Source organism: Antechinus flavipes, chromosome 3, assembly GCF_016432865.1.
Source record: "Antechinus flavipes isolate AdamAnt ecotype Samford, QLD, Australia chromosome 3, AdamAnt_v2, whole genome shotgun sequence".
NCBI lineage: Eukaryota > Metazoa > Chordata > Mammalia > Dasyuromorphia > Dasyuridae > Antechinus > Antechinus flavipes.
In genome coordinates, this window is record NC_067400.1 from 304,598,215 (window position 1) to 304,623,437 (window position 25,223).

At 36.4% G+C, this 25,223-nt stretch overlaps 1 protein-coding gene across 1 annotated transcript; it reads left to right on the forward strand.

Annotated features, from left to right (window-relative positions):
- Positions 1-3,507: 3,507 nt before the first annotated feature.
- TAGLN3 (transgelin 3) lies at positions 3,508-24,665 on the forward strand. The gene is made up of 5 exons (XM_051985272.1): positions 3,508-3,688; positions 4,167-4,348; positions 5,518-5,692; positions 22,674-22,776; positions 24,439-24,665. Exons 2-5 carry the CDS (start codon positions 4,169-4,171, stop codon positions 24,578-24,580), a joined length of 600 nt encoding a protein of 199 aa, XP_051841232.1. The 5' UTR covers positions 3,508-3,688; positions 4,167-4,168; the 3' UTR covers positions 24,581-24,665.
- Positions 24,666-25,223: the final 558 nt, after the last annotated feature.

The following is a 25,223-nucleotide window of genomic DNA, read 5'->3' on the forward strand; positions in this document are numbered from 1 at the left end:
TAATAAGCTAAATTTTAGATAAATTAAATTTAAGATGGGACATACTATCAAAAATGTTCAATAGGCAATTGTTGACTTGAGACAATTTAGATACTGGGACTGGATATATTGATCCAAGATTAAGATAGGTAAGGAAAGATAAATAGAAAAATTAATTATTATTATTTAGTCATGTTTTACTCTTCATGATCTTATTTGGAATTTTCTTGGCAAAGATACTGTAGTGCTTAGCCATTTCCTTCTCTGGCTCATCTTTTTTTTCACAGATGAGGAAATTGAGGCAAATAGGATTAAGCACAGGTTCACAAAGCTACTAAGTGTCTGATGATGGATTTAAATGCAAGAAGATGAATCTTTCTGACTTCAGGCCCAGCATTCTATCTATTGCACATAGAACAATTAAAAGGTTAACCAAATTGATACAGTGAATTCATAGGTGAATTAAATAGGTGTCATATATGGGACTACTGGAATGCTTAAAGGATGGTGGGTGTGGCTTCAGGGTTGTGAAGACAAAGAAAAAGAATTTGGTGGAACTGTCAAATGATTAAGAAGTGATAATTAGCTGGGGGGAACTTTTAAAGAAAGTGTCTTGGGTTAATCTATAAAAACCCAGGAGTACTTTCAAGAAATAAAGCTGAAAATCTCACCCATTATGGAGAGTTAAATTATGCAGTGACTTTCCTGGAGTGTGAGATATTTTTGTTTCTGCCACCTGTGAGTGACTTTTATCTGCATTTCAAGAATAGGCTAATCTTGCTCCTGGAGGAGGATTTAAAAGGACTGTAATATATTCAGAAATAGATGCAACATGTTTAACATATATTGGATTATTTGCCATCTAGGGGAGGAGATGGAGGGAAAGAAGGGAAACAATTTGTAATACAAGGTTTTGCAAGAGTGAATGTTGAAAATTATCCATGCATATGTTTTGAAAATAAAAAGCTTTAATTTAAAAAATGATTAAAAAAAAAAGAAAGAAAGAAAAATAAATGCAAGTCTTCAACAGGGGGAAAAAAAAAGGAGGATCCTAAGATAGGGGAGAGGAGGAAAGCTTTGTTAGGATGATGGAAAATGGAATGTCACATAAAAGAGGAAGGTTATGAAAAGGTCACCTGTACAATTAAAGTTAAAATACAGATTTGAGACTCTAAAGAAGAAAGATTTGGATGCTTTAAGGAAAAATAAATTTTTTTCTTGCCCTCTCAGGACAGATATAAGAGAACCACAGAACTTATTAGGTTAGAGATCTTCCAGCCAGGGCCACAGAGAAGAAGAAAAGAACAGTAGTATTGGCAATTCCCTGCCCAGGAGTACTGAAGTAGTTATTTGTTAACGTTAATAACAATAGAAAACTTTGTCTTCTGTGATGCAACAGAAAACTTCTCAAAATAACTACTTACTTCTGGTGCTTCCCAAAAGATTGCCAAAGATTATGAAATCTGATGTAAGAAACCAAAGACCCTAAATACAAAAGATGTATTTTCTTCATTGTTTCCCATTGAAGGTAAGAGAAAATGTGGAAAAGGAAATTTAATCTGGGAAATGAAGAGCCAGTTAAGAAAGTGGTATCTGAGAATGGGATTTGGATTTTTAGAAGATAAAAAGGAAATGGGCATTTATTAAGCACTATTCTAAGTGCTTTATAAATATTTATTTTATTTGATCTTTTCACAATCTTCAGAAATACATACTACTGTTATCTCTATTTTACAGTTGAGGAAACTGAGGTTAAGTAATTTGTCTTGGTTTTTACATCTAAGAAATATCTGGGTTTGGATTTGACCTCAATTCTTCCCCATTGAGCATATGATATAATAATAATATAATACAAACTTAACAAATTCCTGGCCAGAGATGAAGTATACTTTAAAAAGATTGGCAAATCCCTTTGTCACTCTGAAAACATTAGAGAGGACAAGATGCCAAGGAATGATTATTTCTCATGGGCTATTGTTCCTTTCCCCCAGCTTTGTACATGATAGCTGAGAAGTCCTTAAACCCGTCAGTTAGATAGATTTTTTAGAAAGTCAGAAACTGCAAAACCACTAAAAACATTAATTTTTTATAAGTCATTAGCATCTTTAAGTTCACAGAACCAAGCTATTAAAACCTATCATACCAAGAAGTTCATGCAGATTTATACCAATAGCTCACATTATGAGCTCTGAATGATTTGTAAAACCTGAATTTCAGTAGACAATAAGTAATTGCTTTTAAGTTCAATAATTTCCTAAGTTGGAGTCTGTGAACGTTTTAATATTTGATAATATTATAGTGTTGTGCCACAGTTCTCTTTTAATGTCCTGACTCAGTTTCCCTAATTGTCCTGCCTTCCCTAATTGTTCTGACTCAGTTTCCCTAAATTGTTCTTCCTCAATCCCCTTAATTGCAAACCCCCTCTCTGGTTCATGAAAACTGATATAACTCAGGGTGCTCTAAGGTTATAAATTGTCCATGTATAAACTCAGAAAAGGGAACTCTAGACATTGGAGTTCGACATTTTCTTAACTCCTAGTTTGTTAGAATTTATGGTCCTACCCCCCAACCTGTCAGAACCAGATTTATGGTTCCTGACTAGAGATCCCTACTCAACAGAGTTTGGACTCCACCCTCCTGCTTTTGTTTAGCTACTGTGTATAAATATGTCATTGAGAACGCTAATTGCCTGTTGGATGCATGCTGGATGCTGGCTAGATGTTGGCTGGAGGCTGGATTCTTGGAGGCCATAGCCTCATTCAGCCTGGGACCAAACCATGGATCATAATTTGGTCCCAGTATATCTCTCCCATTTAATAAATTATTAAATACTCCCTAATCTCTATCTTGCCTCAGTTTCTCCAGCGTTACAATAGTATTTTGATATTTCAATATAATTTATTTCCTTTGTATTCCTATGTACTCTATTTTATCCTTTAAAAACATTAGTCTGAAAGGGGGTCCATAGGTTTTACTAGACTGGACATGAGACAAAAAAAATTAAGAACCTTTCTTTAAACAGCAGATTACAAAAATAGCCAGTTAACAAAGGCAATAAAAGCTTGTTTAAAAAAAAAACTGAGTTGAATTTTAAATTTGATTTCCAAGGAGGAGTATAGTTTTGGAATGAAATCTGGGATGGGCCCAAAAGTCAGTGGCAATCAGCCCCGTGTTTCTGCAATGGTGGACAATGGAGGAAAGTGTTTTTTTTTTTTTTCCTATACCAGATGGGCAATAGATACAAAAGGCTCTCTAGAGATTTACACACTCCTCTCTTCAACATTGTCTCCCTCCCATATCTTTCCTTCTGCCCCAGTCCCAGATCTATTGTCCTTCTTTAGACCACAGCCTGCCTCTTATTTTCATCCTTTCTCCCAAGGGGAGGGGAAAGAATTGTGCAGGAGGAGAGATGGGTAGTGCAGGCTTGAGTGACTCTGGCAGAAGTGGGTTGGTTCTTCCTAAGGCTCTTAGCAACGCCCCTGGTTTGACCCTCCTCATACATGAGAAAATCAAATCAGTGCATCCTTCTCCAGATCACCATGCAGCATCAGCACCACAGCATCCAGTCATTTTCCTGCTCTGTCTGTTAATTACCTACTCCTTTAGATTCCATGATTTCAGGCTTCCTAAAGAGCAACTGAGCAGGGGGAAAAGATCACCAAATTTCCCCTGCTGGCTGGCTTCGATTCAAATTTCGCTGAGCTTCCATGTACAGTATCTCTCTCTCTCTCTCTCTCCCTCTCTCTCTCTCTCTCTCTCTCTCTCTCTCTCTTTCTCTCTCTCTCTCTCTCCTTCCTTTCTTCCATCCTTCCCGATCTATTCCTACCCCCTCCCCCATCCCCCAACAAAGTGAGGATGTTCAGGTATCTTGCTTCTCTTTTCCGACTTGCTGGGTATTGAGTTTAAAGCTCCATCCGAATATTGATGCATTTTCCTTTCCTGGATCCAAGAGAAGCTCTGCTCACTGTCTCCATTTAAAGTGCACCCCTATTCCCCTCCCCCTCCTTTAACTTCCCTCCCCGTTTCTCCGCTCTCCTGCTGTTACTGCCCCTGCAGCTGCTGCTGAGACTACTTACCTTTTCTTCCTGGCCCTTTAAACCAAAGCCACCGCTGCATTTGGTCTGGGATTTGGGGAGGCAGCTGCTGCTATTGTTTGAATGACTGCTGTGTTATCTCTTCTCTTCCAGAGATGGCTAACAGGGGACCGAGCTATGGTTTAAGCCGGGAGGTGCAGGAAAAGATCGAGCAGAAGTATGATCAGGATTTGGAGAATAGATTAGTGGACTGGATTATTCTGCAATGTGGAGAAGACATAGAGCACCCAGCCCCTGGCCGGACCAATTTTCAGAACTGGTTAATGGATGGAACGGTAAGTAGGGATTGATTTAGCATACTAGGAACGAATCTCCCCTCTTTCCTCTATTGAGAGGCGGCTGGGTTGTGTTGCTAGGCTGGCTCTGTCATTAGGGAATTAACAATTTCTTGGTCGTTTTAAAGTCTATATTGGCCCACCCTTTTTAATTAGATTTCTCGGCTTTCCATCCCTCCCAAGTATTTCTGATGGCTTTAGAGAAAATTTCAGGCAATTCAAACTTACTCATCCTCTCTTAAAAGAGACAATAATTCCTTTTCACCTTATTGTTGTTGTTTCATACTCTGCCAACAGCAGCCACCTATGGTGCATTAACTTATTTCAGAATCTGGTTGTTTTTGTTTGCTTTGTTTTCTTTTGTTTTTGTTTTTGTTTTTCTGCAAGTGGATGAGTTCCCTCTTGTGTTGTGGTGGTCCTATTGCTTTGTTAAGGAGACCCAGGGCTGAAGCTAGCGTGAAACCCAAAGAGGTCGTTATTTAATGATTATTTTCCAACCATATGCTTTCAGCGATATAGAGCACTGTCTACATGAGCTTGTGACTCAAGCCCTACCAGCCTTGCCCTGATGCTGTGATTTACTGTTACATAATATTTAGCATATACCTTCACTTTATTTTCTTGATTTGGAATTTTTTTAAGTACCCCTCCCCTCCGCCCTGTGTGTATGTGTTATTGTGGAGGAGTGTTAAGTAGGATTTTTTAATTCAGTTCTTTGTCATGGCAATAGCATGTGCTTGATTAATCACTGAGCTTGATTTCAATCTTTGGACAGAAATAATAATTTAAAAATAAATCAACAAATAAGTAAATAGATAGATGCTACTGAAATAACTTCTCTGAAGCAGCCATCCCCAGTAATTAGTTGCTCATCAACATTATCTTATGAAATTTGGATCCTAGTTTCTCCAATTGTAAATATACTTCTGTGTCCAGAAAAGTTAAGTGGTTTGTTTGTGATTGCACAGCAAATTGTTTGCTGCAAAGGAAAAAAGATCTTGGATCATTTCATTTTCTCATGTAAACTGCCACACCTTTCCCTGTTCCAGTGATATTGTCTATTGTGTAAATTGACATGGATTAGGATTTGCTTTTTCTTTTGACTGTAACTTTGTGATCTGTAACTAACAATATTAGACAGACTCTTCCATCTCTCTTTCCTTTTTCAGGTGCTGTGCAAGTTGATAAATAGTTTACATCCATCAGGACAAGAGCCAATCCCAAAGATCTCAGAGTCAAAAATGGCTTTCAAACAGATGGAGCAGATCTCTCAATTTTTAAAGGCTGCTGAAATATATGGAGTCAGGACCACAGATATTTTTCAGACTGTGGATCTATGGGAAGGTAAACAACTGAAGTGTTTGTGGGTAAACAACTGATGTATATATTAACAAAAGAAATATTTCTCCTCTTCTGTTCTCCCTTCTTTCCTTCTTCTTTTCTCTCTCTCTCCTGCTTTTCTTCCTTCCTCTCTCTTCCTTCCTTCCCTCCCTTCTTACTTCCTTCCTTCTTTCCTTTCCTCCTTCCTTCTTTCTCTTCTTCCTTCTCCCTTGTCTTTCTTTTTCCAGCTTAACATTTCCACTCTCCTCTGTCTGTGTCTCTGTGTTTCTCACCATTTTTCACTTTGATTCCTTCCTCTACTCAGAGACATTTTCTAGTTCTATTATCCCAATTGTCTGTCAGTTTTCTGTTATTACAATGCTATGTCAGTGGTGTGTTTTAGATCTCTTTTGTGGTAGATGTCTCACATTGAGGATATCCTGGAACTTTTTCAATTTGACAAATAACCAAAAGACATCATTTGGAAGAAAAATGTACACTGAATATTTTTTTCCTCTTACCTCATCCACAACATACTTTTCCCAAACAAATATCAGCTAATAGAAAAGTGGTATGGTTAAGGGGATTGACCTGAATCATTAATGCAATTAATACAAAAATGAAATTTTTATTTTGTCATAAAATCTGGGAAGTGAATGATTACCCTAAATTGTAGTTACCAGTTACTTAGGTGTTTATTACATCTTCCACGGACATATCTGGTCTGCTGCTTATGATTCCTATAAAGCCTGCTTGAATCATTGAGATAGACAATGGCTACTGAATCAACTGTTCTTTCATCTGTTTATTGTTATTGGCTGTTTCAAAAGGCCTAATAGAACAAATCAATGATGCTGTGATCCAAATGGGTTGTTCTCACATGGAGCTAACTGGTGATAACAGTATTTTCTCTAATTTTCTCTAATTTCTCTTAATTTTAAAATAATAGTATTTTAAAACATATTGAGTTTTAATACTAAAAGAGTTAGCCTTTCAGTTAATGCTACCTTAAATTGAACTAGTACTAATACTTTCCTGCTAAGAAATCTAACTCATGAAAAATGATTTGTACCACTGATCTTGTCCATGCCCCTATGAAAAGAGAGACAGAAGCAACATCCTTCCTGGAAAAAAAAAAGAGCAGCTGAGATTCAAAGTATGGCAGAATCATAATAGAAATTGAGAGTTTCAAGAGATAATGATAAAGCTTTATACATGGAAGAGACCTTAGAGACCATCAAGCCCAACCTCATTTTGCTAATAAGAAAATGAGGCCCAGTAAGTGTCTTGTAAGGAAACAAGTGACAACTACAGGATTTGAATCAGATCCTCTAATCCCAAAGTAAGTACTTCTTCCATTGTGCTGCAGTGAAAAAGAAGGGACCTTTGAGGCTATCAAGGACTCCCAATATCTATTCACTTATTAGCCAAATCTTTTTTTTTTTTTTGAAAATTTAATTTTATTTAATAATAACTTTGTATTGACAGAATCCATGCCAGGATAATTTTTACACAGCATTATCCCTTGCAATCACTTATGTTTTGTTTTTTCCCCTCCCTCCCCCCCCCCCCCAAGATGGCAAGCAGTCATTTATATGTTAAATATGTTGCAGTATATCCTAGATACAATACATATTTGCAGAACCGAACAGTTCTCCCGCTGCACAGGGAGAATTATTACCCAAATCTTTTAAAGCACAGATGATAACATTACAGATTAGGAAATAAAGAAACTTAAAGATTATCTACTCTAATTTTATGATGAGTTTAACTGACTTGTCCAAGTAAGCATCAGAGGTTAGATTTAAACCCAAGTTTTTTGATTCCGAGGCAATGCTCATTCACAAATCTCCTGGACTATGATCAATTTTAACACAAAATTACCATGTAAAGTCAGGCCCTAGATATATGTTTGGGGATTCCATTAATTAGACAGAATGATAATTATAATGAAGATGATGATGATAATATGTAGTCATTAGTTTCATTCTTTGCCTGAATGTTCAGTTTTCTTTAGCTACTAAAAAACTGCTATCAATGTTAACTATTTTAGATAGAAGGCATCAGTATTGTACTGATACTATATAGAATACTGTACAGGATAGAATGAGCTATCATAGGGCTTTGTGTTTTTAATGGGAAAATGACATAAATTGAGGCACAGATAGTGCAGGAAAGGGAACTTGAAGGGAGGATGAATGGTGATCTGTAAAGACTGTGTTTATGTGTTATTTATTGTAACTTTCCTTAAGAACCTAAAAAAAGAAATGTCTTCCTAGTTTTGTCAAATTCCATTAAAGGCTTTTCAAATTACAGGTTCTCATTAAATATTTGTTGTTGGCATATTTGATGACATATTGAAAAAAATGTGTAATCACCATAATCTATCCAATTATCTTCTATCACGGAGGAAAAGGGGATAGCTTAGGTGCTGTAATTGGCATGTCCTAAATGCAAGGTGATCCAAAAGTCTTGGTGTTTAAAGTTTAAAATTTTAAGAAAGGTGTTTAAAGTTTAAAACTTAAAAAACTTAAATGATCTTGAGGGAGATTTAGAGCAATGTTTCTAGCACATTGGATAGCACTCCTTTGAAAGATCTTCTGAAAAAGGATTAGAATTATAAAGAGTAAGAGACCATCATGGAATTATGATCTGTAATGACAGAGGAAATAGTCATATTAATGAGATCATGTATCAATTAAAGTTTTTTTTCTTTCTTTCTTCTTTTTTTTAGTACTTTAGCAACTAGACAGTGCAGTAGATAGAGCGTGAGTTAAGATCTTGTTTCAGACACTTACAAAAAGTTGGACATGGCTGAAACAGCTAAACAGCTCTAAGAATTAGAACTAGAACTGAAAGAGACCTCAGAGACCATTTATTTCACCCCACTCATTTTATATATGAGGATACCGAGGCCTAGAGAGCCAAGATTTGAACCCAGGATCTCTGTCGCCAAATCTCCCAGGACTTCTATTGCATCATGCTGCTTCCTTGATTGATTTGTACTATTGCTTCCATCCCGTAATGCATGGAACCAAGGAAAGTAGACTGGTTCTCTCCTTCTGCACTTCTATTCTTGTGATATGATTGAAATCTTTCTTAAAGTGGGTAGAGATAATGGGATTATGAATGTGATCTAGAACTCAGTTTAGCAAACATTACATAGCAGTAAAGGAGGAAAAGGTGGAGCCAGAGAAATCCAGAATATAGAACTGCAATCCTTTCTGTTCCTAAAATTTTTTTTTTGCTTGTTTAGTTATATCCAACTTCTCATGACCCCATTTGAGGTTTTCTTGGAAAAGATGCTGGAGTGGTTTGCATCTCTAGCTCATTTTACAGATGAGGCAAACAGAGTTAAATGCATTGTTCAGAGTCACACAGATAATAAATGTCTGAGGTTGGGTTTGAACTCAGTTCTTCCCGACTCTACAACCAATGTTCTGTCCATTGCACCAATATTTATTTTCCTATGTGAAATGCTTTTTCAAAGCCATTTAAATGTTAGGAGTTATTATTTGAACTATGGTTTCTCAGTGCTGGGTAAGGATGACTGAAGCTCAGAAGGTTTATGGATGTCATCCCCTACAGCTCAAGCCAGCTTATGCCATTGACAGGAAGAAGGGGGGTTCTGGGGGGAGGAGAGAACCATCAGGGAGTGAAGCAGAGGAGACAGAATGGAACCTCAGATGAAATGCCCAGAGAGCAGTGAGTAAAAGGAGAGAGATGACTCAGAGCTAGCACAACAGTGACAGATGAAGCCCAGGAAGCAGGAGCAGGAGCTGAGCCAGACATCATGAGGAGGCATCTGCTTAGAAGAGCAGCTAAACAGGTGGAGGAGAATCACTGAGGTGTAAAAGCTCTCAATTTAGAGAGAGAGAATGGCAGGACAGGATTACGTGTGTGTGTGTATGTGTGTGTGTGTGTGTGTGTGTGTGTGTGTGTGTACAGTGACTTTGACTCACAAATCTCCTGCTTTGTCTTCAGACTCTTCAGTGGTTTCAATGCTAACCCCAGCATTGCAGATCATTCCCCAAATGCATGCACTGTTAGGTACCTCCCTCTTCCATCCCTTTTCTTCTCTCCATCCACCTCTCCAAAGCTTCCAGTTTAGATTAATTCCAAAGGAACCCCTTCTCATGGTCATTCTGCCCTGCTCTATGCCATTGTAATGATGAGTACCTGGATTTAGAACTTGAAGGGGTTTTAAAAAATCATACAAACCAATATGTTCATTTTAAGAAAACTGAGATATAGAGAAACTAAATCACTTGCCCAAGATCATATAGATAGAAAGGTTCAAAAATAGTATTTGAATTCAAGTCCTTGGTGCAACTTGGTGATACAGTGGACAGAGCACTGGATCTGGAACAACTAAGATCTGAGGTCAAATCTGACCTCAGACATTTAATAGTTATGTGACCCTAAGCAAGTTATTTAATCACTATTTGTCTCAGTTCATCTTCTGTAAAATGGGGACACATTTGAGAAGAAAATAGCAAGGTATTCTGGTATCTTTGCCAAGAAAACTTCATGGATAAGTTCATGATGTTGGACATAACTGAAAGATTGGGCAATATTGCCATGTATCTATCCTCACTGTATCTGTCCTGAGGACATTTCATTTTTTTACTTATATTTGTCTTTGTTGTCTGCTTTTCTGTACCTCCCTCTGGTCCAGAGGCCACAGCAAACCTGTAGGCATCTACTGGTCTCAGGTGATGCTCTTATGCCATGTATTCACAGAAACTCAAGGGGAAAGACTGGCCAAATGCATACTCATTTTGAGGTTTCAATTATTCAAACAGAATAGAACTCTAGAGGCATCAGGATTCAATAACCCCTCTTTTGACAGAGAAGCTGGAAAGGCATAGTTTTAAAAGCTCTGGTCTTGGAGTTAGAATAATGGTAATAACAATAATAGCACTTATATAGTACCTACTATATATCCAGTGTTCTGCTAAGTGCTTTACAAATATTCTCTCATTTGATCCTGACAATAAATTTAAGAGATAGATGCTATTATATCTCCTTTTTACAGATGAAGAAATTGAGACAACAAGAAAATGTAAGCTTTAGTTTTGAGCCCAACACTTGTTAGATGTGTAACTTTAACTTATTTTAAATCTCAGTTTCTGGATTTATAAAATGGACTTGAGCTGTGCCCTATTCTACAGGCTTATTGTAAGGAAAGTGTTTTGTAAAGTTTAAAGTGCTATATAATTTGTGGTATTATATTATTGTAGCATCATCATTTCTATTATATTTGTAATGAACTGAAATAATCAAAAAGGACCATTGTTTCTTTTTTTAAATTTCAATAGTATTTTATTTTCTAAATACATATAAAGATAGTTTTCAACATTTGTTTTTGTAAGACTTTATATTACAAACATTTATTCCTCCCTCTTTTACCTTTCCCCTCCCCAAGACAGGAAGTCATCTGATATTGGGTAAATATATGCAATTCGTTTAAACATATTTTCATATCTGTCATGTTGGGCAAGAAAATCAGAGCAAAGGTGAAAAAACTTGAGGAAGAAACAAACAAACAAACAAAAAGTGAAAATACTATCCTTTGATCCATATTCAGTCTCCATAGTTCTATCTCTGGATGCAGGTAGTATTTTCCATCCCAAGAAGGACCACTATTTCTAAAAAGATCCCCATTGTTCTCTGAATGGTGCAAAATGGTGCATAAGGTTTCAATTTGTAAAATTTAGATCAATGAGAATGAAGCATTGAAAACAAACTAAATGTTCCCCCCATCCCCCTCTCCAGTATTAGGAGGACAAGGGCTCAGAACAGTATAGACAGATGATGGATTATGATATCTAAAATATCATTTAAAATATTTTTATTGCTAGTGTTTGTTTTTATTACTTTTATTTCCAAATAGATTGCTCTGTCTTCTCTGCCCAGCAAGCCATTCCTTGTAACAAAAAGAAAAAAATATATAAAAGAAAAATAGAAGGTGAAAAAAACCCAAAGCAGTTCTAGAAAACTTACTAATATATTTGATGATATATCCAATCATCCACATTTCTAGAAATAGGGGTGAGGGCACATTGTCTTTCTTTTTTTCTTTTGGATGTTTTTGTCATTATAATTATACCATACTTGGGGTTTTTGCTATTCTCTCTGTTTGCTTTGTTGTAGACGTTATATATATTGTTTTCCTGGTTGTGCTTGTTTGACCTTGCTGTCTGTTCACATAATTCTTCCCATACTTCTCTGTTTTCTTTATATTCATCCTTTCCTATAAGACAGTAATATTCCATTACATTCCTATACCACAATTTGTATTTTATGGGAATATTGTTAAATCTTTTCCTTGTGGCAATAGCTAGAGCATGGTAGCCATGAATTGGCTAGTTGATTGTCCAAAGTTTTGACACGGAAAAGTCTAAGATTTTGATCCTAGCCTTTTACAAAGTTAAGGTAGGTTAAATGAGCATTGTCTTTGAATAACAGTTTCCTGAATCATGGGAGTACTGATTTAGAACAGGAAAGGGTCTCAGAGGTCATCTACTACAACATTTTATCATATAGAGAAGGAAACATCAATAAAAAATCACACAGAAGTAGAAGAGCTGGAATTTGAATCCAACTTAAATGCATTCTCAACTTAAATGCATTGCTCTTTTCACGGAATAGTACTGCTTGTCTATTTGGGGAGGTAGGGTACTAACACCCAGTTCTTGCTGACTCTCTGGTTCTTGAAGACAGTCATTTGTTTGACCAAGGCAAATGCTGTGTGGTGGATTTTATCTTCTTCCTCCTCTTCATCATTAGGTGAATCAAGGAAAACATCCCAATCAAATGTACTTAGCTAGGAGAGAGATGAGTGGTACAAAATCATAGGAAAAAAAACCAGTATGTAGGCAATTTAACCTATCTTTTTTCCAGTTGATGGAAGGAGCAGGATGGAGAATAAAAACTGAGAAAGTTTCTCAAATTGCATCTATTAACAAATAGCCTGCATCAAGTAAAATCCTGTGGAAATCGACATTTAATTGTCTTGCTGGCTTCTAGTTTTCTTTAGAGCAAGCCTTAGCCTATACCTGTTCCCTGCAATAAATAAATATGTCCCTTCCAATAGATTCTGTGGGAGATAGGGTAATGAAACAGCCAGAGAACTCACATTGAAATGAGGAAGATTTGAAGGTCTTTTATTAAAGAACTCATTACTCTAAGACATATAAATAAACTTCAGAGAAGTCCAGTTGTGTTTCTAGAGGGTATATTACCAATAAAACCATAGGTTCTTATAGCTATATATTGTGTTCTGGGGACAGAAAGTTAAAAAATGACAGGTCTTGTTTTTTATGTCTTTTATTGAGAGTGAAGGGCATGTTACAAATAAAATTAGAAAGTCATTAAGTATGTAGGAACAAAGTGACCTGAGAGATGGTATAGGATGGAGTTCTTATAATTAAGAATATGAAGGAAGAATTAATACAGGAGGTAGTATCTGATCTGAATCTTGGAGGAAAAGGAGGATTTTAGCAAGAAGAGATATGGAGAGAATTTTATTTCAGGCAGAGAAGAAGGTAGGGGAAAATGTATGGAGGTGGGAGAAGGCAGGATGAATCATCTGATGATTAGTAATCCAGTTTGATTGCATTTATAAGGTATGTCAGTTGAAGACTGTTTTATCCTAAAGGCAATAGGGAGTATCTGAGTAAGAGAATGTCTCAGTCCTAGTGTCTCAGGAAGATTTTTTTTTAAATAAAGAATGGATTGGAAAAGGGAGAGTTTGAGGAGAGGCCAATAAGGACTTTATTTGTAGTAGCTAATGTGAGAGGTGACAGGGGTCTAACCTAAAGTGGCAACCATATGGGGGAAAAGAGAACAAAGGAGAGAGACATCCAAGCAGATTGAAATATGATTAGAAATATGGGGGAGATCAAATGCCAGACTGATACATTTGTATGTTATTCTGACGAGATGTGCTGAAAGTTCTCCTCCCTCCCATCTATTATGTTCTACTATATCATAACTAACAGGGTGAGCCTATGGACCATTATCCCTTTCTTCTTCCTGTGATAAATTACTGTAACCATATCCTCATCCCATTGTGAAGTCATGGAGAAAAAATGGTCCCCTCGATACTCTGTAGTCTGCTTTTAGAGCCCTGATTCTCAGAGCATCTGGTCCCCTCTCCAGTTGTACAGCTGTTGCTGGTGCTTCCCCAAAGTGGTGGTTTTGGTAGCAGTGGCTCTCTTTACAGAGGGAAAACCATTCTCTCTTCACATTAGGCAAAAGCTCCAGCAGAGACATCTTCCTGATTCTCATGGAGTCAGTCGTGACTGATGAATTCCAGTTTTGTTTCCAGGAGTTAGTCAGTTTGTCTGAGTTTATGTCCTTCCTTCTGTCAGGAAGCTTTTCCTATCCTCAGCTGCTAAGATCTTCTCTTTTCATATTTCCTTCCATCTACTCCCTTTCTCTTTCTTTTTTTGTACTTAGTTGTTTATATGTGGTTTCCCCCATTAGAATACTCACACTCCAAGGATAGGCATTGTTATCTGTCCTTCTTCATATCTCCAATATTGAGCACAGTATCTGGCACATCGTGTATGCTTAATGAAGAAATGCTTATTGATTAACTGTATTGGTAAAAATTTTTATACAGATTATGGAGGAATTTATTAGAATGTATAACATGGTTGACAATCATGAGCAAATTATACATAATAACTCTCTGAACTAGGTTAGAGTAAGTAGTTCTTGTTATTGTTCAGTGCTTTTGAATGATTTCTCTTTGTGATTCTATTTGAGGTTTCCTTGGCAAAGATACTAGAGTGGTTTGCTAAACTGAGGTAAACAGGGTTAAGTGGCTTGGCCAGGGTCACAGTTAATTACTGTGCTTGAGGCAGGATTAGAATTTAGTTCTTTTTGATTCTAGGTCTGGTACTATTTATTACACCAGGGTTTGTCAGTTAGCAACTCACTCTGGATATGACATAGAGAGAGGGTTCTTCAATTCAGTGCCAAAGCCTTGTGACATTTCTGAGATCGCTGTCCCACTCCCTAAACCTGAACTAAATCTCTGAAGTAACCTTGGTTTTTGATTTTTGAAGAGTACAACAGTTGCTCGAGTTTCCAGTAGCTACAAGAAGGATATGAAGAATATTTGGTCAGTAACCAATCTTGTCAAAAATAATCAATTATATTTCTTGTATGCATTTGCCTTTTATGTTGAATGGAAAGTGCAAGAAGCTTTATTAAAAAGTCATGGGTTGAGGGGACTGATAAAGTTTGAGAATCCTTGGAATAAAGGATGAAAAGTGCAGTGGTGCTGGGAAATGGATGGAGAGTACGATACCTTGATGCTTTATGGAACATAAGTGATAAGCAGAAACAATTTTTTGGGATGAGGAGAGGATAAACTAAAAGACAAACTTCATCTGTAATTCACAGAAGAGTTTCGAATGTAGTTCTTAAGTATCTGCACAGATGGCTTTGTCTCTTCCTCATCTTGTCATTTCCACCCTCACTCTATTCATGAAAATATGGCTAAAGTTGGGGTTTGAGTGGTAGGAAAGCTTAGACATGCTCCCATGTTTATCCCCAGGCTGTGGGGGAGGAAGCAGGAATTACCACGTGATTCCTTCCTGGGCAGCAGTAATAGCACTTAACTCCAGTGGCAGCTGAGCTGTGATTACATGGAGGAGGAAGCCTTTCAGTTTGTGAAGTATTTTAGGTTTTTGCCTGGGAGACATTTTCCAAGTTACATTAGGCATTGAAATTAGCTATATCGTTTTAAACCTTTTGACCAACAGAAAGACTGAGGAAGGCTTTCTGCTCCATGTAGCCATAACAATAGTTCATCTTTATATAGACTATTATGGTTAGAAAATACTTTGATCCCAATACCTTTCCTCTCTTGAGATGAATAGTACAAGTGTTCATATCATTTTTACCAATGGAAAAGAACCAACGTGTTGTAGTGGGAATCGTGCTAAAAAAGGCAACAGAAAGACCTTAGGTTTAAATTCAAACTGACATTTTCTGGCTACGTGACCCAGCTCAAATCATCTGATTTCTTTGTGCCTCCGGCAATTCTCTAGTACTTATAGACTAAAATCAAAGACAGGTTTAGACTACACAAATCAAAAAGCAGAAATCTTTTCCTTCATTTGGATGAGAAACTGAAATTCATGAAGTTTTATCCAGGTTTGCACCACAAAATTAAAAAAAAAAGTTGGAATCAGGATTTAAATACTGCTCTCTTCTACAAGAAGTTCACCATCCTTTTTTCCCCTTAAAAGTGTTTTATTTATGTTTTTTATTTATGTTTTCCCAAGTTCCTTTAATCTCATATTCATTGTTTTGAATAGTACAGCAAAATACCATTACATTCCAGTATTATGACTGATGCAGCCATTTTTCCAATTAATCGATATCTATTTTGTTCTTAGTTTTAGTCTTTTCCTTTCCATTATTGAGTCCATTGTGTTTATTGATTTCTTGCTTCTGGTTCCGGTTGTTTCTTCTCAGAATCATTTAAAACAATGGCAACTAACTTTTCCCAAAACATAAATAAAATATAAAATTTTTTGTTAGTTGCATCAATTCATAGGTTTAGCATGTCTCATTTCTCAGATCCTAAAATTTATCATTTCCTTTAAAAATAATCTTTAAAATTAGATTTGAAGAGCTGGTATGTGGAGGAGCAATTGGACTTGGTTCTTTTGATCCCAAAGGGACAGAACAAAGAGTAATGAACAGAAGTTTCCAAAAGACAAATTTAGGTTCAATGTCAGGAAAATTTCCTAATAATTGGACCTGTCCAGAAGTAGAATGGGCTGCTTCAAAAAATTGTGTGTTCTCCTGTTTTGGTGAGCTTTAGGGAGAGACTGGAGGATATTTGTTAGATATATTGTGGTTAGAATTATTTTTCATGTATTAGTTGGACTAGATAGCCACTGGGGTCCCTTCAATTCCCAAATTCTGTGAGTGGTATGAGATGAAATTTCAGACTTTTTAATCTGCATTTCTCTTAGTGTTGATGATCAGGAATATTTTTCAAATGATTGTTGATAGTTTGCATTTTTTCTTTTGAAAACTGTTGGTTCACATCCAATTAATCTATTGAGAAATGGCTCTTGAAGGGTCTTACGCATTTGTTCTAATACTGTATATGTTTTGGCCATTAGATTTTTATCAGAGCTGCAAATATTTCTTCCCCAACAGATTATTTTTTTATTTGTTACTATTCTAGTCAAGCATTCTTTTCCCTTCATTATTCTGCTATTCTTCTTTTCCTCAATTCCCACTATGATTTGAATAGCCTTCCAGAGAAAGACAACTATATTCTGGATATGTTATCTGTTGTTTTCTACACTGTAGGATATCCTCAAAAAACTCAGTGTAGTAAGCACCTGAACTTAAAATTGCTAAAAGACAACCATAAATCCTTAGATATTTCATTCCTTTTCCTCATGTTCTTTTCCTCCAGGTTTTTAAATATATACTAGGCTATCCCTTTTAAGGCTGATGCTAGGGTTTTTCAGAGATGCAATGTGGCATGGTGGATAGAGAGACATCCTTGAAGCCAGGAGGACTTTGGTTCAAATAAGGCTTTTGATACATACATGTTGTTTGATTAGGGACAAATCACTTATCTCAGTGTTGTAGACTAGCAGTAATTGATTTTTTTGGTCTCGGGACTCCAATACATTCTAAAATATTATTGAGATGCTCCCAGTAGCTTTTGTTTAAGTAGATTATATCAGTATTTGTCATATTAAAAATTAAAATATCACTTATGATGAAAATATGTTTGACCTGAAGGACTTCCTGAAAAAGTCTTGGGGAACCTCAGGAGAGTTAGGACTAGATTTTAAGAACTGCTACTCCAGACTAGACAACTATCTAAGACTAAAACTTGTAGAGGAGGTTTTTTGTTTGAGGGAGTTTTCTCCCTTTTGGAGTTCCCTATAACAGTGAAATCCCAGATCTAGTCTCTATGCCTATTTCAGAAACAAGCAAGAAATGAGATATTTCCTTGTGCTGTCTTTATGTTGCCCTAAAAGTTCTATTGCTTCCCTTTGGTACTTAGTGGAAGATGCAAATAATCAGTCTTCCAAGAGTTAAAAGGATGAATCATGCATGATTCATCTAAAATTGAATAAGTAGCTCTGAAGTAAAATATTTTAGGTTAAGGATTTTTATGCATAAGGGTTCATACCCAGTATGAAATGTGAATATTGAATACAGCAGGAGTCTTTTAAATCTGCCTTTTCTTTCATCTCTATTTGCTTTCTTCTTTTTCTCCATCATTATCATTATCTTGATGATACAAATATATTATAGAAGGTAAGGAAGAAGTAGGAGGAAAATAATGACAAGACCAAGTCATCAGTGCAGTGGGGAAGAGCCAGAAAAAATGTATTTAAAACCTTCCTCCCAGAATTACAAGACATGTGACCTGAGGCAAATTCCTTCACTACTAAATTTCAGTCTCTTCATATATAAAAATGAGAAATTTGGATGTGATGACTCTAAAGTCCCTTCCAGCTCTAAACCTATGATTTTATAATCTTATGTATTCCTTGTTTTAAAAAAATCTTTTTAGGATAGCCAATTCAGAAAAGGCCATCCTGTATTCAAATAAAAGTTGGAGGCTAGTTCCCAATGCCTTCTTTGGCTTTGATGAGTTGGATGAGGGAACTTGTTTTTAGCTAAAATACACAATCAGGCTCTATCAGTTGCCGTGGTGATGGGGAAATCTGGTTCAATTAAAATATAACTAATTTGGTCTTGCTTTAAGTGTAGACAGATTAGTAATTAAAATTGTCTCCTCATCTTTCATTAAAGCTTGCTCAGGCCTTCTTTGTTCTATCTTTGTCCCAAGTGTCAAATCATCACATGATAAGTTTTTGCCTTCAGTAGTCTCATTTTCTTATTTTAATGCTATTTGTCTTGGTATCAATAAATATCCCAACATTCAGTTAAGTTTATTATCTTTGGTCAATTTTTTTTAAATTTCTGCCTCTATGTTCATCTTGTATTTCCATACAGGAAGTATCTGTGATTTTAGTAGTGTAGGAACTCACAGTATAAAAACTCATACTGTTCAATGAACAAAACTCAATGAAGAGAACATCCAATTTAGACCCAGATAGGACTGGGACCATATTACTTAATCTCTGTGTGATTGTTTCCTTCTTTGGAGAGGGTCAATGACCTGCCCTGCTAGCTTTCATCTAATAATTCAAGTCCTTAAAAATATACACAGAGTGATTTGTCCAAAGTCACATAAGTAGAAATTATCAAAAACTGGTTTGAACTCAAGTCTTCTTGACTCCAAATTTAACACTTTCTTCACTATTCCATGTTGCCTTTTTATCCCTTGGATTTTTCTTTCTTTTCATTACTATCTGCACAGTTCTTTCTCTGACATCCCAGCATTTTCTCAAGTTTCAATCTCTCTGAAGAGATCACTTTCATTTTTGAAAACAAGAAGACATTAATATTACTGGACCTCAGAATCCACTATTTGGGATGGGAGACTACCTGTTCTCTTCTTAAATAAATGGGAATCTTGAATTGGACTTTTTGTGTTATTTTTTAAAAATTCCACCACATTTCAAACTCCAAAATCCATTTTATTCTTCCATTTTCTTTTTTCTCTGTAATTGTGTATTCCCTAATGACCAAGTCACAGTAGCCAGATTTAGTAACTCTGGATATAAAGAGAGCATTTTAATACCTGCCTTTAAACTTCCTGGTGTAGGAACCACTGGCAGACTTAGGCTTTCCTTTTTAACCTCTGTCCTCTTCAGGTTTCCACTACACCCTTCATCTCTCTTTTGTGCTGCTCACTTTGCTGTAAACATCACATGAGTTTTACCACACATCTCCTCCAACACTGGGCCCATCTGTCACCTGGGAGAGGATGAAGAGGGGGTGGGGAGAAGAGAACAAGCTATTCTCTCCAACTATATCTTCCAATGCTTAGAGGTCACTCATCTTCTCAAATTACCTGCCTCCACCACCATCACTCCCCCCACAAGCATCCGTTATTTATCATCTCTTTTGTTCAGTTCTCTTGAAGCAACATGAACTAGAGGGATCAGTCTTTAGATCCTAATGAATTCTTGGTCTAATCTGGTCTCAGAGTCAGATGAACAAAATTAAAAATCCATTTAAGACAACAACTAAATGTTTTAAACATTAGGAATTAACCATCAACATATACTGGATTTGCATAAACCCAATTGTTTTCACAGAATAACAAAATAAATTCTTAATTTCATATACATAGATGGATACACTTAAAAATTTAAACCAACATAGGTTAGCCTTAGAAGTCATGTGGGGTTTCTCTATACAGTGTATGCTGAACCACTCTAACTTCATTTCTTTTCTCCATTATCAATCTTTGGAGAAGTGTCCTTCAAGGTAGGAGATATACCTTGTTGTGGTAAAAAAAAAAAAAAAAAAGTCCTATACTTGGATTTAGGAGACTGGATTTGAATCATATCTCTGACACTAAACTGATGTCTTATTGTTGTTTGTTATTCAGTCATTTCAGTCTGTTCTTCTCTTCTTGACCTTATCTGGGGTTTTCTTGGCAAAGGGACTTGATATTTTTTTCTCCAGATCATTTTATAGATAAAGAAACTGGGGAAACAGTTAAGTGACTTACCCAGGATCACACAGTGTCTGAAGCAGATTTGAACTCAGGAAGATAAACTTCCCTGATTTCAGGACTGTATCTCATAGCTGTGTAACCATCAGCAAATTATTTTGCCTTAACACTTTGTAAAATGGGGACAATAAGTCTGGTACTATCTATCACTCAAAAAAATGCTTTGTAAAACATAAAATAGTTTATAAAGATTTATGTATGTATATATGTCTATTTATACATATTGTTAGTTATTAGTATTTTAGTGTTTTTTCTATTTTCTTTCGATTAACATTTATTTTCCATCCCTGCTACCTCCCCATTCTTTCAGTAGAAAAAGTAAAAGATAAAAAGACAAACAAATTTGCATAGTTAAGCAAAACAATTCCTACTTTGAGCCTATTCTAAAATGTGTGCCTCATTCTGTCTGTTTAGTCCCTAGCCTTTCAATCAGAAGAGAAGTAGCATTCTCACACTCCTCTGGACTCATAGTTGGTCATTGGATCAATCAGTTCTTAAATATTTCAAACTTTTTTTTTACAATGTTGTACTATAAAGTGTTCTAGTTCTGCTCACTTCATTTTGCAGCAATTCATAAAAATCTTCTCAGCTTTCTTTGAAACCATCCCTTTTCCATTCATCATTTCTTTCCCTTAGTTTCTAGTTCTTTGACACCATAGTAATAGTTGCTTGTTTACAATTGTTATTATTATCATTAATATAAGTAAAATTATTCTTATGAATCTTATCAGAGGAGTTCTTGATCTCTTTAGGGATCTGGACCTAGTTGGCAGCTATTATTACCATTAAATTGTCAAGCACAGGAGCCTACGGATAGACTTCTCTATCCATGATCATGGTTTTGTTGAAGTAGGATATTCCACCATGTGGATAGACTTTCCTCCACTTTAGATTACTTAACTTCTCAATTTCCTCATTTCTAAAATGGGGGTGTTGGGCTTGGAGACCTCTGTGGTCTGTTCTAGCTCTTGATCTATTATCTATCATCTTAAAAACACATTAAAGCAAATGGAGTCCCTGTTTTCCAGGAAGCAACTGGGATGTGTTATTCCTGACACTTGCTAATTATTTGGAATGTATTATCCACACAACAACTGTGAACTGATTAGAATCAGTGGCTGTGAACTAATTAGAATGACCCAGTGACTGTGAACTGATTAGGATTTCTTACTCAGTGACTTGAATGTGCTATTTGCTTAACTCAGGGAGTCCTGTTCATCTTTTGAAGCTTTTAACCTCAGAAACACTTAGTGTTGGAAATCTCACTGGGATTTGGGGGCTTGCCAGTCACCCAATCTTGCAATGTAGGCGTCATTCTCCACTTCCATTTCTCTCTCATCCTCCATATTCAATCTGTTGCCAAGTCTTGCTAATTTTATCTCAGTGATGTCTCTTGAATATTGCCCCTTTCTTTCCTCTGACAATGCTCTCACTTTAAACCCTCATCACCTCACTTGGACTATTGCAGTAAGCCAGCTGGTTGGTTTGCCTGCCACAATCCATTCTATACTCCTCAATCTTTTTTTTCAGCTCTTAAAGTGATCTTCCTAAAGTGCTAATCTATTCATGCTCCCCTTTCTGCCTCCTCTCCCACTCCCAAATGCAATGATTCCCTATTACCTTCAGCATTAAATGTAAGATCCATTGGTATTCAAAGCCCTTCTAATTTGTCTCCCTCTTACACAATTCCAATCTTCTTATACTTTATAAATATCCTATACCTCCTCCCCTCCCCTACTCTATGATTAAGTGATGCAGATACGACATCCATCTTCCTATATATTTACTGGAGATCCCCAGGCATGCAAAGTTCTCCCACCTCCCTTATTTTCACCTACTGGTTTCCTTGGCTTCCTTCAAGTGTCAGCTAAAAGTGAACTTCTACAGAAGTTTTTTTTTTTTAATAATCCTTCTTAATTCTAGTGTCTTTGCTCTGTGATTTCCAATTTATCTTAAAAATAGCTTGTTTATACAGAGATGTTTGCATGTTGTCTCTACCATAAGATTGTGAACTTCTCTAGAACAGGAATTGTATTTTTACCTTTCTTTGTATCCTCAACACTTAGCACAGCATCTAGCAAACAGTAAGCATTTAATGAATGTTTATTGATTGAGTTATTTATAGTGAATTATAGGGTATTTTAGTTTTCAGCTCTAATAGTTTAAAACTGCATTAAGACTTCTGCGACACTCTGTACATTCGACATGATTTTCCAAAGAATTATATACCATGACCAGCCAAAGCTTTTTTTTCTTCCAGAGACCCAACCAGCCCCCCAACCCTAAATTTTTGTTTTTTCTTATGAAACATATTATAATCTGATCCTTTTGTTGATGGATTTCTAGGGAAGGACATGGCTGCTGTGCAGAGGACTTTGATGGCATTAGGCAGCTTAGCTGTCACAAAGGATGATGGCTGCTACAGAGGAGAACCATCGTGGTTTCACAGGTAAAAAATCAAAAATCCCAAACTCAATATGCTTGAAGCCAACAGTAGTCTTCAGAGAGAAGCCTGGGAGCCTGGCAATATTAGCTCATATTTATCTAGGCCCAACAGTATGCTTTCCTCTGTCAAACATAAAGATCACAGAATTACAGAACTGATATGGAAGGGACCTTAACATTCATCTTGCCCAACATGACTGTTGATGAAAGAATCAGAGGCAAGTGGATATTTGGGAAGATGTGGAGAATCATTGGATTGCTGACTTGAAACTGAAAGGGACTTCATTTTACAGATAGGAAACCTGAACCATTTAGTAATTTAGAAGCAGAATTGAGATTTGAACTCAGATCTTCTGATTCCAATATGAAGTTCAGTATAGTTGATAATGTGAAGGACCTAGAGTCAGAAAGCCTGACCTTTGTTGTAGAGGACCACAGATAGTGAACCAAGGCTCATCCAGAGGTCCTTCAGGGAACTAGTTCAGACATTACGCTTTCTGAAATCAAAACTGGCCTCACTTACTGGCTGTGTGACCCTGGGAGAGTCTTTTAACTCTGCCTCAGTTTCCTAAACTGTAAATTCATCTGTAAAATTAATTAGAGAAGAAAATGTCAAGCCATTCTAGCAATTCCAAATAGGGTCATAGAGAATCAGACAAAACTGAAAAATGACTGAATAGCCTCTGAGTCCAAATCTGATTATCTTTCCCCTACCTGTTTTCCCTGCTAGAATTTCAGATTCTTCCCTCACATTTATTGCATCCTAAAGTTTTAAAGTATTATTCCAATCTTTTCCTCTCTTAAAGTTGATAGGGATAATATGGCAAGTATGGGGAATAGTTTGAATATGAAAATGTATTTTGATCATGAATCAAGTAGCACCTCTTGTTAGAACTGTTTTTTTTTAAATTTTCTATTAATAAAATGCATGGTCTCTGTTGTTTTTCAGTCATCTGTCTCTTCATGACCTCATTTGGGGTTTGCTGAACGAAAACACTAGAATGGTTTGCCATTTTCTTCTCTAGATTGTTTTACAGATGAGAAGCAAACAGAGTTAAGTGACTTACCCAGAGTCACACAGCTAGTATGTATCTGAGGCCACAATTGAACTCAGGTCTTCCTGACTCCAGACCTAGTGGTCTATTTACTGTGCCAGATAGCTATTGCCCACCGTCTCTGTTTCCTTACCTCTAAAGTGAAAAAATAAGATGCTCTGATTTGCCCATGATCTACTAGCTCAAGATCCCCATATTTTAAGTTTGGCTAAGCTCCTTTTCATTTTTCCCAAGGATTGAGATCTACCCTTATGGGGTAGAAAATAATAAGAGTACACTTAAATTAAAGGTAGTTATGGAAATGAAATTCTTGAACTGATATGAGGAGAGAGAGGAGAGAAAGGGAGAGAAAGAAGGAGAGACATGGGGATGGGGTGGGGCTTCAGTGCCTTCCTTCATAAAAACCAGGGTAATTCTTGAAAGGGTTGGAGTGGAGAGATCTAACAAGTAAATCTTTAGAATCTGTCAATAAGTTCTGATAACAGCTTGGAAATAATATTATAGCTTATCTAACAACTTTATCTTGAGAGGTCAAAAAATTAAGAATAAATTTTATATTACCATGGAAGTTGGTCATGATGACATTTTTATCTTCTTTCCTCTTTGTGCAGGAAAGCTCAGCAGAACAGAAGAGGATTTTCTGAAGAGCAGCTTCGCCAAGGGCAGAATGTAATAGGCCTACAGATGGGCAGCAACAAAGGAGCATCTCAGTCAGGAATGACTGGGTATGGGATGCCCAGGCAGATCATGTAAAACACTTGCTTCGTCTTCCCCTACAGGGAAGATGAAAGTTCACAGCACGATCTCTGTTAAAAGAAGAAAAAGAAAAAAAGTAGTAGTTAATCACCTTCCAACCTGCTCCTCTTCTTCCTTAAAGCCTCGTTCCCTTTCTTGGTTTTTGCAACTGCTGTTTCTGCTGAGAATCCGTGTTTCAAATCGCTGCCACCCGGTGTTCATTATTGAACTATGCAAAGATGTACCTGCCTCTCCTGGGAGCTCTTTCCTACCCCTACTTTCCTCTCTAGTACTTTATTTATTTGGTTGTCTATTTATTTGCCATCAATTCCCCTAATTGTTCTTAGGTACACACGTAATTAAAAAAAAAAAAAGAAATCTTGCATCTAGAAGTGGACACCTTATTTATTTTAATTTCTACTTGGATCAGGGTTATTTTATAAGATCATAAGAATTAAAATGGAAAGGAAACCTTAGAAATCTAGTAAATCCCCCCCAGCTTTTATACTTGAGAAAACTGAGATTCATAGAGGGAAAATGGCTTTTTCCAAGACAAAAATTCAATAAACAGTATTATGGAGATGACTGCTATTGATCAGACTTGTGCTAGGTGCTAAGAATTATTATTATTTTCTTTGGTCCAGACCAATTTATATAGAAA

Coding starts and splice junctions, on each gene's coding strand:
- TAGLN3 (XM_051985272.1), top strand. CDS start 4,169: ATGGCTAACAGGGGACCGAGCTATGGTTTAAGCCGGGAGGTGCAGGAA. Junction 5,693..22,673: donor GACTGTGGATCTATGGGAAG/GTAAACAACTGA, acceptor ATGGATTTCTAG/GGAAGGACATGGCTGCTGTG. Junction 22,777..24,438: donor GAACCATCGTGGTTTCACAG/GTAAAAAATCAA, acceptor CTCTTTGTGCAG/GAAAGCTCAGCAGAACAGAA.